The sequence below is a fragment of the Macaca thibetana genome, chromosome 8 (genome assembly GCF_024542745.1).
Source record: "Macaca thibetana thibetana isolate TM-01 chromosome 8, ASM2454274v1, whole genome shotgun sequence".
Taxonomy (NCBI): domain Eukaryota; kingdom Metazoa; phylum Chordata; class Mammalia; order Primates; family Cercopithecidae; genus Macaca; species Macaca thibetana.
The window spans coordinates 105,089,844-105,104,830 of NC_065585.1; the positions used below are offsets into that span (position 1 = coordinate 105,089,844).

Consider the following 14,987-nt stretch of genomic DNA (forward strand, 5'->3'; position numbering starts at 1 on the left):
CCTTAAAAAAAAGAAAAGAAAAGAACCATGTTTTGAGGCTGGATTCTTAAGGGGTTGGGAAGGTTATGTTCCTAATTCATTATTGAATTTATTTTTCTTTTTCTTTTTCTTTGGGATTGGTTGGTTGATTGTTTGTGAGACAAGGTTTAGCTTATCACCAAGGCTGGAGTGCAGTGGTGTGATCTCGGCTCACTGCACCTGCTGGCTCAAGCCATCCTCCCACCTCAGCCCCCAAGTAGCTGGGATTACAGGTGCACACCACCACCCTGGCTAGTTTTTTGTATTTTTAGTAGAGATGATGTTTTGCCATGTTGCCCAGGCTAGTCTCGAACTCATGAGTCAAGCAGTCTGCCCACCTCAGCCTCCCAAAGTGCTGGGATTACAGGCATGAGCCACCATGCCCACCAATTTTTAAGTCCTGAAAGTTGTTTTATACTAATGGGCTATGTAACTACTAGATTTTGGAATAAAAGGTCTTATGTAGACAGTGGAGATGATTTTTTTTTAACTTTTAAATTATTATTATTATTATTATTTTTTGAGACGGAGTCTCACACTGTTGCCCAGGCTGGAGTACAGTGGCGCGATCTCGGCTCACTGCAAGCTCCGCCTCCCGGGTTCACACCATTCTCCTGCCTCAGCCTCCTGAGTAGCTGGGACTACAGGCACCCGCCACCACGCCTGGCTAATTTTCTGTATTTTTAGTAGAGATGGGATTTCACCGTGTTAGTCAGGATGGTCTCAATCTCCCGACCTCGTGATCCACCTGCCTCGGCCTCCCAAAGTGCTGGGATTACAGGTGTGAGCCACCACGCCCAGCCTTAAAATTTTTTTTAATTTAAATTGAATAAATATAGTGAGATATGGAGTCTCACTATATTGCCTAGGCTGGTCTCAAACTCCTGGGCTCAAGCGATCTTCCTGTCTCAGCCTCCCAAAGTGCTAGGATTATAGGAATGAGCCACTACACTTAGCCAGATTTGATATTTTCTTTGTGTCTTAATTAGATACATGTTGATTTCTGATTTCTAATAAAATCAAGTTTATATTCTGGTCAAAATAGCTCTTTGCCCCTGAATCTCATCCATTTTAGCCCTAAACCATGTGTAAAGAGAAAACTTTATAGAATTTAAGGAGAGATTATTCCATTAAGAGGCTTTAGTCTTAAGGGAATGAAGCAGGAAGTATGTGAGTACCATTATTTTAATAACACTTTCTCCTTTAAGGCTTTCAACGAGCCTTCGCTGAACAGATATAGTGATACAGTTTTAAAGCTTGGCCAGGTACAGTGATTCATGCCTGTAATCCTAGCACTGTAGGAGGTTGGGGCAGGTGGATTGCTTGAGCTGAGGAGTTCAAGACCAGCATGGGCAATGTGACAAAACCCTCTCTCTACAAAATATATATACAAATTAGCTGGGCATAGTGGCGTGCCAGGTGTGGTAGCATCATAGCTACTCGGGCGACTGATTCTGGAGGATTGCTGGAGCCCAGGAGGTTGAGGCTGCAGTGAGCCATGATTGTGCTACTGCACTCCAGGCTGGGCAACAGAGCAAGACCCTGTCTCCAAAAAAAAAAAAAAAAAAAAACCCTAAAAAACTCTACATTTTGAGGCAATTTATCATTTTACTAAGAAAATAGATACTATTCAAGATAGCACAATAGAGTTCTGCTTTTCAGTTAGAATCCTAGATAAAATATATTTCCTTTTTTTTTTTTTTTTTTTTTTTGAGATGGAGTCTCAGTGTCACCCAGGCTGGAATGTAGTGATGTGATCTCTGCTCACTGTAACCCCCACTTCCTGGGTTCAAGCAATTCTCCTGCTTCAGCCTCCCAAGTAGCTGGGATTACAGGCGCCTGACACCACGCCTGGCTAAGTTTTGTAATTTTAGTACAGACAGGATTTCACTATGTTGGCCAGGCTGGTCTTGAACTCCTGACCTCAGCTGATCTGCCCGCCTCAACCTCCCAAAGTGCTGGGATTACAGGTGTGAGCCACCATGTCCTACTGTAAAATATATTTCTAGAAAATTTCAAACATACTGTAATTTTTTTAGCAAGAGCTATGTTTGTTCTCTCTCTCTCTCTCTTTTTTTTTATTAATTTTTTTGAGACAGTCTTGCTCTGTCGCCAGGCTGGAGTGCATGGTGTGATCTTGGCTCACTGCAGCCTCCGCGTCCTGGATTCAAGCGATTGTCCTGCCTCAGCCTCCTGAGTAGCTGGGACTATAGGCGCGCACCACCACACCCAGCTAATTTTTGTATTTTTAGTAGAGATGGGGCTTCACCATGTTGGCCAGGATGGTCTCAATCTCTTGACCTCGTGATCTGCCCGCCTCAGCCTCCCAAGGTGCTGGGATTATGGGTGTGAGCCACTGCGCCCAGTCTGTTCTCTCTCTTTTACATATGTTACATGTTTAACCATTTAAATTTTAGAACTTCATTTTTAGCTGAGATCTGGGGTATTGAGATCAAACCTCCCCCTGCTTCTTTTTCTTTCTTTTTTTTTTTTTTTTTTTTTTTGAGACGAAGTCTTGCTCTGTCCCAGGCTGGAACGCAGTGGTACAATCTTGGCTCACTGCAGCCTCTGCCTCCCAGATTCAAGCGGTTCTCCTGCCTCAGCCTCCCGAGTAGCTGGGATTACAGATGCATGCCATGACGCCTGGCTAATCTTTGTGTTTTTATTAGAGATGAGGTTTCACCATGTTGGGCAGGCTGGTCTTGAACTCCTGACTTCAAGTGATCTGCCTGCCACAACCTCCCCAAGTGCTGGGATTACAGGCTTGAGCCACCCCACCCGGCCGATACAATGTGTTTTTAATACCTGGAAAGAAACACATCTAATGTTAATAGTGTCAAGGATGAGATTACAAGAAGAGGCATTTTCACTTTTCTGTTATACATTTCTGCATTGTTTTAATTTTTAAAAGAAGTGCATACTGCTTTCATAATTGAAAAATATGTATCTTTCTGGTGTGGAGAAGGGTGCACAGTTTGAAAATTAATATATTTAAGACATTTCTAGATAAGAAATACCTAAAACAATGTAAGAAGCCTTCAGATCTTCAAATAAACTTCAATTTTTTTAAAGTTATGAATATGAAAATGTCTTTGACTTATTTTAATACTTAAGTTTTAATTACATTACATTTTAAAGAACCCAAAACAGTGCTCCAATTAAGTTCACAGTCCAGTGAGATTTTGTATCTAGGTCAGATTCTTCTTGTATGTTTTGGAAAGACTTCCATCCATGAACTAATTCTTAATGTATTTCTTTCCAATCAGGCCCAGTGGGGCTGCATGAAGCTGTTTATTTTCAATAACTAGTTACTCCAATGTATTGCTTCTTGGGGGAAAATATGAGGACCTGGAACAAACCCAGGCAGAACGTGTGCCTCTTCCTAACTGACATTAGTGAAGGCAGTAACTGTATACATATTTACCTTAAAGTTGTTTAGAAATAGAGCCTGCTTTGAGAACGAACCAAATATCTATCACAGAAAATAGTGGTTTTTGTTTTGTTTACAATATGAGCATGGATTCTTACCCATGTTTTTAATTCTTAGACGAACAGCAAAGTACCTTTCAGGTGACACTTTATCATCAAGTTCTGCAATATAAAATCGGGGAGTGCAATCATGTCATCATTTATCTTCTCAGTAATACAGTTATGTGTTAAAAAATTGTTTTATTAGGCATATGTAAAATAAGAGATTGAAAAAATTTACGTCTATGTATATTTACTACAAAAGCCTGTGAGGTTGGTCTCATTTTCTGACTGTTAGCTTCATCATTTAATTCTTAATTTGTCTGCTTGCTAGAAACTGTCAGATTTTCTCACAGATGGTTTCATTTAGTGACTGCTGTAGTATTCAATTATCATAGCCTGAAACAGTTATATTTTCATTCTGTCCTCTATTCCATGTTTATTATGATCTAAGATGAATTAGATTCTGAAATACAAAGTGATATAAAACCTAGTACATTTGACCAAGAGGTGTTTGCCCAGGTTGACTACAGACTAAATGCTGATTTGAATGGGAGTGGTCATTCTTTATTACAGCATCAGTTTATTCTCAAAATGATTCCATTGACTACTAGAAATAAACTGTTATACCTTGAAAGATAATCTCAGTATTAAGTTTGGGGAGAAACATGACTTGTAGGATTGAAATTAGGTTTAGAATGTCATTGGGTAGTAGGTTCAGTATTATGATATTTTAGAACATATTTTCATGATATGTATTTTATAAATATGAAATATTTTTTCAAAGAAAGTACATCAGGTGATTAGGGCCTAATTTGTTTAGTCTGTGTTCACTATTTCATTAATTACTTAATTTTTTAAATGATGTGCGGTATTTTATGTTGTTAGAATCTGAATGAAAATTGCAAAATACAAAACTTTTTTTCCCTTCTGCCAACCTTGTAAATAGTGGTTTTTTGTTTTGTTTTGTTTTTGCCTTCTTGATCTAAAATTGCTTTCGTTTTCAGATGGTGGCCAGCAGAGATCTGCAACCCCAGGTCTGTGCCACTGAACATCCAGGGCCTTAAACATGACTTGGGGGACTTCCCTGTGTTCTTCTTTGGTTCTCATGACTACTACTGGGTACACCAGGGCAGAGTGTTCCCTTATGTTGAAGGAGACAAAAGCTTTGCTGAGGGGCAGACTAGTATTAACAAGACCTTCAAAAAAGGTAAGCTGGATGATGTTTACAATGACTCAAAACTACAACTCCGGTGTCGGTTTCTCAACATCTCCTCACCTCCCTAATATTTCTGATATTAGAGAATTTTCACTAGGCATTATGATCCTGTGTCCATAAGCTTCCAGTCACATTAGAACCAGGTTTGAAATACATTTCAATATTGTAGACTGTGCTGTGTATTTGAAAGGAATTTCTTCAGTGATCTTTCTGTAAACACAGATTATTCTAGGAATAGTCTTTGTTTTTTTGTTTGTTTTTTTTTTAGACAGGGTCTCACTCTGTTGCCCAGGCTGGAATTCAGTGGCATGATCACAGCTCACTGTAGCCCTCAACTCCAGGGCTCAAGCTATCCTCTTGCCTCAGCCTCCCGAGTAGCTGGGGCTACAGGTGTCTGCCATCATGCCCAGCTAATTTTTGCATTTTTTATAGAGATGGGGTTTCACCATGTTGCCCGGGCTGGTCTTGAACTCCTGGGTTCAAGCAATCTGCCCGCCTCAGCCTTCCAAAGTGCTGGGATTATAGCTCTAAGCCACCAACCCCAGCCTGAGAATAGTCTTTTTAATCAAGTGAAGTTCTTTTGCAACAGAAAAATAGTAAAGACTTCCCATGAAAAGCCTTACAGTTGCTTTTGCAGTGTTTGGCTTTCTGGTAAGGGTAAAATGAATTTAAATCTAGTATAAGGCAAAAAGCTGCTGTTAGGGTCACTTGGAGACCTCTGATCATTGAAGTAGAGCCTCTTCCCTGAGGCAACAGCATGCACAGAGCATAGTGTTAATGAGTTATATCCTATTTCATTGTTACCCCATCCTGGTGGTAAACAGTAACTTCCAGAAAATAATTTTAAAAAGAAAAATCTCAGGCCAGATGCAAAGCATTGGGAAGGCAGTGTAAAACTACTATCCCATCAATTTTCCTTTGGTTTTTGGTATTTACATACTTTGTATCATCTTATTGGCAGCACTGGAAGAAGCTGCAAAACGTTTCCAGGAATTGAAAGCACAAAGAGAGAGTAAAGAAGCCCTAGAGATTGAAAGAAACTCAAGAAAACCCCCTCCCTACAAACACATCAAAGTAAGTCTTTATCTCTGGCCTGGGATTGCCAAATAAAATAAGAAGCAAAGTAAGTCTTTACTATGAAAGCATTGGTATTTAATAGATGAGATGAAATGCATTACTCTCTAGTAGTTAAAGACCCTTTTTGACTTGTGCAAACTTTTGCTAATTATCACAGTCTTCTGTAAAACAGAGCTGCTGGAAGCATCAAATGGGAGACGTAGCTATTGTGCTGTGAAAATTAGGCCTTTGATAAGTCCTCTCATACCTAGTAGCAACATGTCTTATGTGAAATGCTGTTCTTGTTCTACCAGGTTATCCTGCCACCAAATGAGAATATAGGTGTTTACTCCCTTTATTTTAGAGAACCCCCAAACAAGCATATTTTCTCTTGTTTTCAGTTATGAAATTTCCATCTAGTGAAAGTAGAAATACCAAGGATAAATAAGTGAAAATTCACATGAGGCTTTGATATTTTTTGTCAACTAAATGACAAAAGAGATGGTTATTAATTTCAGCTTACTCATCAGGAAAGATAAAGAACCTTTCTTGGAGTAGCACCACGAGGCAGTAGCATGGATATTTTAGATGTTCCTGTTCACATTGCCAGATGACTTACCTGCTGCCTCCCTCTTGCTTGTTATTTTGTTTTCTAGGCTAACAAAGTAATAGGAAAGGTGCAGATCCAGGTTGCTGACCTGTCAGAGATTCCCCGCTGTAACTGCAAGCCAGCTGATGAAAACCCTTGTGGCTTGGAATCAGAGTGCCTGAACAGAATGTTGCAGTACGAATGCCACCCACAGGTGTGCCCAGCTGGAGATCGTTGTCAGAACCAGTGCTTCACAAAGAGACTGTACCCTGATGCAGAGATCATCAAAACAGAGCGGAGAGGCTGGGGCCTCAGGACCAAAAGGAGCATTAAGAAGGTAGCATGGGATGGTGGTGGGGGGTGGAAGAGATCAGAACCTGGGCTTTTTAGGAATGCTTCAATAGGGAATAGTTCTAGGGATAAAATAAACAGGGATTTATGGTAACATTTTAAAACTTCCTATGTTGAGAGTTTGGTACTTCTTGAGCAAAGAAGAGTAGTAGGAAGAAGGTGGTGATAAAATGTACTTAAACTTTGAGTGTCCAGTGGCTAGTCATAAAAAGGAGAGAGGGGACACTGGTAATTTCTATGTGAAATAGTTTTTACTTGTTTTTTTATTATTTTACTTTTATTTTCTTTTAAAGACAGGGTCCCCATTCTGTTACCCATGCTGGAGTACAGTGGCATGTTCATAGTTCACTCAAGCCTTGAACTCCTGGGCTCAAAAGATCCTCCCACTTCAGTCTTCCAAGTAGCTGGGTAGGGTCTCACTACATTGCTCAGGCTGGTCTCAAACTCCTGGACTCAAGTGATTCTCCTGTCTTGGCCCCCCAAAGTGCTGAGATTGTAAGCATGAGCCATTGTGTCCAACCTAAAATTACTCTTGACATTTTTCTACCTTTTAAAAAAAATTAGCTAGGCGCAGTGGCTTACGCCTGTAATCCCAGCACTTTGGGAGGCCAAGGAGGGTGGATCACGAGGTCAGGGTATTGAGACCATCCTGGCTAACACGGTGAAACCCCATCTCTACTAAAAATACAAAACATTAGCCGGGCGTGGTGGCGGGTGCCTGTAGTCCCAGCTACTCAGGAGGCTGAGGCAGGAGAATGGCATGAACCCAGGAGGTAGAGCTTGCAGTGAGTTGAGATTGCGCCACTGCACTCCAGCCTGGGCAACAGAGTGAGACTCCATCTCAAAAAAAAAAAAAAAAAAAAAAAAAAAAAAAAATCAGGTTTGTAATTTAAAAATACCATCTAATATAGTAAAGAAAAGTCATACAATACGATCAATACAATACAAAAAAGATAGCAGAGTGAAATTCTTCCTTCATCCCTTCACTTCTTCATCTCATCAGAGATAACCGTTGTTAATAGTTTGATAGGTAGCCTTTTATAACTTTTTCTATATGGTTATAAACATACATAAAAATATATGGGTTTTTTTAGGATTTTCTAAACATAAATATCTGACATTTTCTTCCCATTCACACACTATATTATAAATACATTTGTGGCAGTACATATAGGTTTTACCTCATTCTTTTTAACAGTCTCCTTTTAGTCATAGTAAAATGTACCATATTTATTTAACCTATTTCCCAGTAAGTAAATAATTAATTTAACCTATTCCCAATAAATAAATAGATAAATATTTTTAAATTCCATAATGAATGTTCTTGGTCATCCACCTTTCTGCACCTATTTCTGTAGGTCAGATTGCTTGAAGTGAAATTCAGTTATTCGGGACAAGTGTATTAAGCTGCTTCCTATGTGGTAGGTACTATTCTCGGCACTTGGAAAACAATAGTGAACAAGACACATGAAACCCTTACCTTAGTGGATCTGCTTGAGGAGACAGATAATAAACATGTCGAGTGCCACTAACTGCTGTGAATAAAAATAAAGCTGGAAAAGGGGCTAGCTGGTGACAGGGATTGCCCTTTTCAATTGACTGGCTCAGGAAGGCCTGAGGAGGCGCCGTTTGCCCTGTGTGTAGTAGAAAGCCATGCAGGTGTGTGCAGGAGAAGAGCACATCAGACTGGAGGCAGGCAGCTGTAAAGGCTGCAGTGTGCTCCAGGAACAGCAAGGAAGTTCTGGGCCTGGGGAGGAGCCACAGGAGAGGAGGGAGAGGAGCTGCAGTGAGAAGGGCTGCCACCAGCTAGATAGGATGGGGCCTTACTGGCCATATTGGCCATGGGATGGGGAACATCTGGAGGATTTTACTAGGGAGTGACTTGATCTGATTTGATGTATTAGTTTTCTATTGCCACATACAAATGTTACCACAAAGTTAGCAAATTAAGACAGAACACGCATTTTATTATCTCACAGTTAATATGGGTCAGGAGTCCAGGCAATCCTTAGCTGGGTCCTCTACTGAGGTCCTCACCAGGCAGCAGTCAAGGTGCCAACTGGGGCTGGGTTCTCCTCTGTGGCTTGACTAGGGAAGGATCTGCTTCCCTGTTTGCATGGTTGTTGGCAGAACTCCATTTGGCAGAACTCCGTTCTCTAGCTGTAGGGGTGAGAGACTCCGGTTGTTTTTGTTTTTGTGGGGGGTGTGTGTGTTTGTTTGTTTGTTTTGCCGTTGGCCAGGAGCTGCTTTCAGCTTCTAGAGGCTGCCCACAGTTCCTTGCCACATGGGATTCCCAGCATGGCCACTTGCTTCCTTACAGCCAGCGGGGGTGAGAGACACTACACGAAGATGGACACTAAAGTCTTATGTCATAAACTCACAGAATCACCTGTCGCCCATGCCATATTCTGTTGGTTAGAAGCTAATCACAGGTCCTGCTCACACGCAACAAGGGGAGGAGGCGACACAATGGCAAGAACACCAGCAGGCAGGCATCACAGGGGCCACCTTGAGAGTCTGTCTGCCACACTTGGGTTTCGAAAGGATAACTGTGGCTGTGGTATGGAGAACATATGATAAGAAGGAAAGAGCGATCAAGGGAGACCATTAGAGTCGCCCAGGAGAAAGACCATGGTGATGTGGAACCACTGGGGTTGTAGTTGAGCCAGGAGAGAAGTGGTTGGATTTCTGACATTTTAAAGGTAGAGCCAACAGGATTTGCTGATGTATTGGATATGTGGACTGGGCTGCTTGGTCCAAGGCCAACCACATCTAAAATGTCATCATATAATGCAAAATGTTTTATATTACTTTAGTGCCATGTATATCATATATACACATTTTTGACTATGATTTCATGGGAGTTTATGGGGCCATCCTGAAATCCATCCACTTTAATATTGTGTTAACACCTTTTAATAGTAGTTGCACTTATTCTGAAATGTGTTGTAAGATAACTTATTAAACAATCTTGATTTTCCTGCTCTTTAGCACTTGAGGGTTTGCTGATGTAAGACAATTGGTCTTTTACAAAATAGCTAGAAATATACAATCATTGAAAAGTGTAATCAGAAAGACATTATAGCAACATGAATAAGATAGTCGGTGTATTTACAGGAAAGAAGTCCAATATGAAACGGAATGTACACAGGTCCCCTTCTTTCTCCACAGAACAGATTCCTGAAAATGTGTGCCAAACTAGGGACTTCTTGTTATGAAGTAGTTTCTTTCTCAGAAAAAATGTTAAGGTATTAAATATTGAATTACAGCCTTTTTGCTGCAGTCTTTAAGGACAGATCTGTAGCATTTTTTAAGTTAATGAATTTGTTAACAATTTTTGTTCACAATTGAATTCACAGTTAATGGTTTTTAAGTCTAGTAAGCAACTCTTTGAGGCTAAAGATCTGTCTCTTAGAACATCTGAAATATTTCCATCTTTACAGTGGTATGAAGTTTATGAGACTTGCTGTCATATTTGATATCAGCACTTAATTTTTCTATGTTTACTCATTTTCATAGACTGATTAAAGTGTAAACCATAATAAATCATGATCAAGCTTTTAAATTCACAAAACTATTTCTTCAAATGAAGTCTTACCTTGAATCCCAATGTGTGAAAAAAGAAGTAGTAGAGCTGATTTGGTTGAAATTCTCCTCTATAGGTTTCCACTAAAGAAAATTTGCCATAGGCCGGGCAGAGTGCCTCACACCTGTAAGCCCAACACTTTGGGAGGTCGAGGCAGGTGGATCATTTGAGGTTAGGAGTTCGAGACCAGTCTGACCAACATAGTGAAACCCCATCTCTACTAAAAATATAAAATTCGCTGGGCATGGTGATGCACGCCTGTAATCCCAGCTACTTGGGAGGCTGAGGCAGGAGAATCACTTGAACCCAGGAGGTGGAGGTTGCAGTGACCTGAGATCACACCATTGCACTCCAGCCTGGGCAACAAGAATGAAACCCCATCTCCAAAAAGAAAATTTGCCCTAACATCATTAGGTATAGTAACAGTAGGTTGCAATGCAGCCAAGATGGCAGTACAATCTTCTGCTACCCTTTGATATCATATCATAGTGCAAAATGTTGTTCATTGGCTGATAACAAAGTCCAAACTGGATACAGGAAAAGCCATTTGAGGCTGACAGTGTATGTAATAGATGAATGTGCAGAACAGTCCCATGTCCTTTGTGAGAAAGGACTGGAAGGAAAAAGTAAAGGAAATTAACTGTTTATGGTGCTGCATTTACAGATCAATTTTGTTTTTATTTCCTTGAAATGGAGTCTTGCCCTGTCACCCAGGCTGGAGTGCAGTGGTGCAGTCACATCTCACTGCAGCCTTGAACTCTCGGGCTCAAGTGATCCTCCTGCCTCAGCCTCCCAAGTAGTTGGGACCACAGCCATGCACCACCACACCTCGCTGATATTTTTTATTTTTTGTAGAAATGGGGTCTCACTGTGTTGCCCAGGCTGATCTCAAACTCCTGGCTCAAGCAGTCCTCCTGCCTCAGCCTCCCAAAGTGCTAGGATTACAGGCAGGAGCCACCACACCTGGCTTGTTTTTCTTTTTCTAACTGAATTCCATGTCATAGCTTATACAGTAGATAAAAACAGGAGAGGGAAAAAGCCAGCGGTCACCTTTGGTAGTGACTGCTCTGCAGCTGAAACATGCAGCTCCGTGAAGCAGAGCGGTGCTTCTCACTAAGCTCACTCACCACATGCCACCAAAGGAAGAGTCAGGGAGGTTAGGGCCCTTCTAGTTTAACCATTCATTTCTTTTCTCTTACTATAATCTATTTTTATCAATAGACAAAGATTAAATATTTTAAAGACCATTGGCTTATGTTCTTAATGATTTTCCACAATCAGAAAACGTGATGCAGTACTTCTCTTCAGATAGTGACTACCAACAGTTCTGTGACACCAAGAGCTATAAGAAGGGCTAGTGGAAATTTGTGGGGTGGAGGGAGGGAGGGAGAATAGGACAGAAATCTGATAAAATAAGCCAATACATTTTTGTTTTTCAAGATATTTATTTTCCTCTAAAATATATTTGTAAGACTGGTAAGTCCTTATAGAGAATGTTGACCTAGACTGAATCAGCAATGCTTTTGAGGTGAAAAGGTTAATGATTATGTAATTATAAACACAAAATGTCGAATGTATAATATTTGCTCTTATTTTAAAAGGAGCTTATCACTGTATGCCTGTTAGAACAGCTAAAATGATAAATAGTGGCAATAACAGATGCAGGCAGGACGTGGAGAAGGTGGATCTCATGAACTGCTGGTGGGAGCATATGACAGTAGACAACTCTGGACAGTAGTTTGGCAGTTTCCTTAATAAGGAAACATACACTCACCATATGGTGCAGCAGACGCACTCCTGGCCATTTATCCAGGAAGATGAAAATCTATGTCCACACAAAAACTTTCACCGGAATGTTCATAGCAGCTTTATTTGTAAAGCCAATATCTGGAAACAATTCAGATGTTCCTCTATGGGTGAATGGCTAAACAAATGGCAGAAACACTACTCAGAGATTTAAAAAGAACAACCTGTTGATATACTCAGCACCTTGGGTAGATCTCAGGGGAATCTGCCTGAGTTTTTTTCTTTAAAGCCAACCTCAAAAGGTTCTGTACTGTATCATTCAATTATAAAACATTCCTTTTTTTTGTTTTTTTTGTTTTTGTTTTTTTTTGAGACAGAGTCTTACTCTGTCACCCAGGCTGGAGTGCAGTGGCACGATCTCGGCTCACTGCAGCCTCTGCCTCCTGGGTTTCAGCAATTCTCCAGCCTCAGCTTCCTGGGTAGCTGGGATTACAAGCGCCGCCACCACGCCCGGCCAATTTTTGTGTTCTTAGTAGAGGTGGGGTTTTCACCATGTTGGCCAGGCTGGTCTCGAACTCCTTGACCTCAGGTGATCCGCCCGCCTCAGCCTCCCAAAGTGCTGGGATTACAGGCATGAACCACAGCGCCCAGCCAAAACATTCTTAAAATGACAGAATTCTAGAGATAGAGAACAGATGAGTGATTGCCAGGGGTTAGGATGGGATGAGTGGAGGAAGGATGGAGGAAGGGTGTGATTATAAAGGAGTATCACAAGGAATCTCTGTGGTGAGGCACCAGCTCTGTATCTTGATTGCAATGGTGACTACGTGATCCTATGCCTGCTAAAACTGCATAGAAATATATATAAACACAAATGCATGCATGTAAAATTGGTAAAATCTGAATAAAGTCTGGATTATACCAATGTCAGTTTTCTGGTTTTGATATTATAGTGTAGTTACGTCAGTTGTTACCATTGGGGGAAACTGACTGAATGTTCTCAAGATTTCCCATGTACTATTTTGCCACTTCCTCTGAGTGTCAGTAATTACTTCAAAAGAAGCTTAAAAACAAAAACAGAGCTCACTTGTTTCAGATTCAGATCTCTTCCAGGTCTTACCCCGAAACCTGCATAGCCACAAACTAGTAAAAGTCTGTTATAATATAGCTTCAAAGGCTAAAGTTAGCTTTATCCCCAGATCCCAGCGATGTACCACATGTTGTCAGTTGGACTATAAAAATAGTATTGTCAGCAAGAAAAGGCAAGCAGATTGTCACCTTCTGAGGCACTTATACCAGAAAAATAATGCCACCTGTATGCCTATGAATAAATAACCATTTCTTTCTAGGGTTGAAGTTATATTTTCAGGGTTCTCTTTAATTATTTTGGGTTATATATGCGTCATTAAGCAATGCTTTATATAATACACTGATTTTAAGTTACGTATTGCACATTTATCTCCAGGGTGAATTTGTAAATGAATACGTCGGTGAATTAATTGATGAAGAAGAATGCAGATTGCGAATCAAGCGAGCCCACGAGAACAGTGTAACTAATTTTTATATGTTAACTGTTACCAAGGTAAAATTGCTTTTTTTTTTGTAAGAAAAAGGGATTTGTTTTTGTTTTTGTTTCATAGTCTTAATTTGAACTCAGTTTCTTTTAATTTGATTTTTCTTCAGGCAGAGCATAATGATTTGCAGTAGCTAGTGTGCTGCCTACTATAATGTGCCAGTTATACCAGAGTACAAAAATGAATGATACTGAAGCTTTGCACATGTCATGTGAGACAGCACTGTGAGTGAAAATAAAACCAAGAGCAGGGTTAGCATATCTGGATTTTAGTCTGAGTTCTTTGTCAAAAAAGTCCTGGGCCTCAGTTTCTTTATTACTGAAGGAGAGAATCAACTCTGTGATTCTAAGTTATAAGCCACCGTTATTAAAGTTCTACTGTAGCCAAAACTCCAAATTGTTTTGTATATTAAAACTTTTTGGCAGGGCACAGTGGCTCACGCCTGTAATCCCAATACTTTGGGAGGCTGAGGAGGGCAGATCACATGAGCTCAGGAGTTTGAGACTGGCCTGTGCAACACAGGAAGACTCTGTCTCTACAAAAAATAAAAATAAAGTTACCCAGGTGTGGTGGCACGTGCCTGTGGTCCTAGCTCCTCAGGAGGCTGAGGCGGGAGGATTACTTGAGCCCAGGAGGTCAAGGCTTTAGTGAACTGTGATCACACCACTGCATTCCTGCTTGGGCAACAGAGCAAGACCCTGTCTCAAAAAAAAAAAAGAGGAAAATAATGAGTTCTGTCATAAGAAAAAATGACAGTAAAACTGCTAGTTTAATCCCTGCAGTTGTAAGACCTATTTGATACACATTACATCCATTATCTCAGTTAACTTTTTTGTCAGTTCTCTCATTTACAGAGGACAAGAAGCTGATGTCCAGCCATGATAAGTGATTTGTTGACTATTTTGTTACAGTTTTAAGAACGAAGACTAGTACCCATGTTTCCTGTGTTCTAGGCTATCATATCTCTAAAACTGAGATTCAGAGTGTCATTAAAGTAAGAAATGGAGCTTAAAAGTATTTTAACTGATATGTCATTGTTTGAAAGTTTTACAACTTTCATAAACATGTTTCATAAACATCAGTTAAAATGCCATTCTTTATGATTGCTGGGATCTGGCTCCTTCAGCCCCATCCTCCCTGCCAGTGGCCCCTCCAGCCATCGTGACAGCACTTGAGAGGCTCAGTTCTGTGGAGCTTATCCAGATTATTAGAGTTCAAATTCAGGAAACCTGAATATTCAGCTTTTTAATGTATTGTGAACTTTAAAAACAGAGCAAATAGATAAGCACTGGAGAATATATCCTACACAGTAGTCCTTCCATCAGACAGATCTCCAAGTTTTGTTTCTCATTTTTCTTTCTTCTTTCTGGCCTAAGCTCT

The 14,987-nt window shown here is 40.4% G+C and overlaps 1 protein-coding gene across 8 annotated transcripts in view; it reads left to right on the forward strand.

Moving 5' to 3' along the window:
* Nucleotides 1-14,987, forward strand: part of NSD3 (nuclear receptor binding SET domain protein 3) — a 114,649-nt gene that overhangs the window by 89,230 nt on the left and 10,432 nt on the right. For 6 of the 8 annotated variants that reach the window (XM_050801247.1, XM_050801252.1, XM_050801255.1 and 3 more), the window contains 4 exons: nt 4,494-4,696; nt 5,667-5,779; nt 6,418-6,687; nt 13,499-13,615. In XM_050801247.1, the coding sequence (XP_050657204.1) occupies nt 4,494-4,696; nt 5,667-5,779; nt 6,418-6,687; nt 13,499-13,615 (703 nt within the window). The remainder of the gene's footprint in view (nt 1-4,493; nt 4,697-5,666; nt 5,780-6,417; nt 6,688-13,498; nt 13,616-14,987) is intronic. The other 2 variants (XM_050801253.1, XM_050801254.1) reach the window with 1 other exon arrangement.